Genomic DNA, 2,167 nt, shown 5'->3' with positions numbered 1-2,167 from the left:
TAGGTGTAGGGGTGGGGGTATGTGCGTACGAGACCGCGGCGTCTTCACTGCATCCCTTGTGTACATACACATCGATCTCTCTTCACATATCTTAGTGTCTATATGTTCCCTATCTATCTTCAATCTATCTACTACGTATATCTATCTACCTATACACCGGGATAGCTTCTTCTTCTTCTCGATTCTTCTTTATCTCCATCCTCATTCTTTTTTGTCTTTGTCTGTAGGTTATGTGCATATTTAGTGGGGGAGTTTGGCCATTTGGTGAGGAGACGTGACGGAGGAGTTTCGGGCCGCGATCAACTTCTTTATCTTCTCTATCATTTTCGTCGTTTTCTTCGTATTTCTTCTTCGTCTTCTTTATCTCTCCAATCTTCTTCTTCTTCCTCTTTTTCCTCTTTGGCGTGTTTCTTATCTTCGCGTGGTGCTTTCCATTATGACGGGAATGAAGAGAGATATGAAGAAGGAAGCTTTCCCCCCTATACCTTTATCTCAACGCATGCAGATCCCTTGAATGTCTCAGGCTGTTCTCTTCTTCCTCTTCTTCTCTTAGCAATTGTCAAACTCTCTGTGACGAATCCGGAAGATTCTCCTCGCGTTCTGAAGCTTCTTCAAGAGCTTCAAGACCATCGAGATGTCGAGCTCCAAACCAGAGCTTGTGAGCTCTCCGCGTAAGTCTATGCTTCCTATCTTTCTTCTTCTTCTCTTCAGTTCTTCTTCATAAGCTTGTTTCTCCTCTTCTTCTTCTTTTTTGTCTTTTCATCATTATGGTCTTGATCGTTAGGCTCTCCTTGTCTGTATGTCTATCACCCCTACTCGCACTGTTGCAACTAGTACTCCCGGTACTATTAGCATCGCTGTCTTTCTTCTTCTTCTTCTTGTGACTCCTCCTACTACTATGACTACTGCTAGGGTAGCTAGCCTCCCTGCCTAGTGACTTTTCTTCTTCCTCCTCAGCAATTCTTTCGGCTACTGTGAGGGTGGCCATTTCACTTAGAAGAAGAAATAGTCAGAGTCTTTCTCATCCTCCTGTAAGAGTAGTGGTACTACTAGTAGTAGTAGTAGAAGTAGTAGGGAAGGTTCGCACACTTCATGTGGGAGTTCGGACGAGAGAGAAAGAAAGAAAGAAAGAAATGGCTTAGGAGATGATGAGACACAAAGAAAGAGAAAACGAAACGATACTGTCTCTTTCTTCCTTTCTTTCTCTCATTTTTTGCGGCTCTTCTTCTTTCTCTTCTTTTCCTTGTTTGTTTTAGACTTCTTCAGATTCCAGATCGTCAGTTTATATCTCAGACTTTATCTCTTCTTCCGCCTTTTCGCCGTGATCAGCTTCTCTTGTCATCGTCCCCTCGTCCTTCTTCTTTAGACCATCGATCTTCTTCTTCTTCTCTCAATGAAAACTTTCCTACATTAGGAGGCAGAGGAAGGAGTGAGGGATCTCTCTATACAAAGGACATGGGCCAAATGATAGACAATGCAAACAGAAGAAGAAGAAGGAGTCGCGAGAGGAGAAGGGAAGGACAAGAGGGAAATTGGGGCATCGACGTGGAAGGAGAGAGAAGCCTGCTCAGACAGCTTCGAGATGTGGCAATACGAAACACCTTGAACGATTCAGAGAGAAAGGCATTGTTGTGTCTCTCTTCTTCTTCTTCTTCTATCCCTTCGCCGCCTTCTCAATCGGATGAAGAAAGAAGTAACGACTTGAGAGAGAACCGAAGAAGAGAAAGAAGAAGAAGAAGTGAGGAGAGAGACGAGGAAGATGAAGAGGAGGATAGTAGCGAGGAGGAAGATGAGAGATATGAAAAAGAGAAGAAAGCCTCTTCGGCGCTTTCATGGAAAGAAAGAGAAAGACAATCTGTCATGCCGTCGAAGTTGTCTCAACACGATGAAAGAAGAAAAGACGAAGAAGAAGAAGAGGAGGAAGAGAGAAGACGGAAAGAAAGCAGAAGGAGAAGGTCGAAAGAAAGGAGAAGAAAGCAGAGAGGTGGAGATGCAGCGGATACCTCTTCTCCTTCTTCTACGTCGTCAGATTCTTCTTCTTCGTCATCCGACTCCACTTCCGGAAAGGGAGAAAGCGGAGAAGATGAAGAAGAAGAAAGAGATCAAGAAGAGGAGGAGGAGGAGGAAGAAGAAAGAATTAGGAGAGATGAAACTGTCATGCAGAAAA

The 2,167-nt window shown here is 43.9% G+C and overlaps 1 protein-coding gene across 1 annotated transcript; it reads left to right on the top strand.

The window, feature by feature from the left end:
- Nucleotides 1-228: 228 nt before the first annotated feature.
- CSUI_008809 (adaptin n terminal region domain-containing protein) lies at nt 229-2,151 on the top strand (the record flags this gene model as incomplete). Its single annotated transcript, XM_068068933.1, has 2 exons — nt 229-671; nt 1,257-2,151. Coding segments are annotated over 2 exons (1,338 nt in total), but the record flags the coding sequence as incomplete, so codon positions are not given.
- Nucleotides 2,152-2,167: the final 16 nt, after the last annotated feature.

Source organism: Cystoisospora suis, assembly GCF_002600585.1.
Source record: "Cystoisospora suis strain Wien I chromosome Unknown contig_5049, whole genome shotgun sequence".
In the NCBI taxonomy this organism is placed as follows: domain Eukaryota; phylum Apicomplexa; class Conoidasida; order Eucoccidiorida; family Sarcocystidae; genus Cystoisospora; species Cystoisospora suis.
This window is presented reverse-complemented; position numbering and strand designations above follow the sequence as displayed.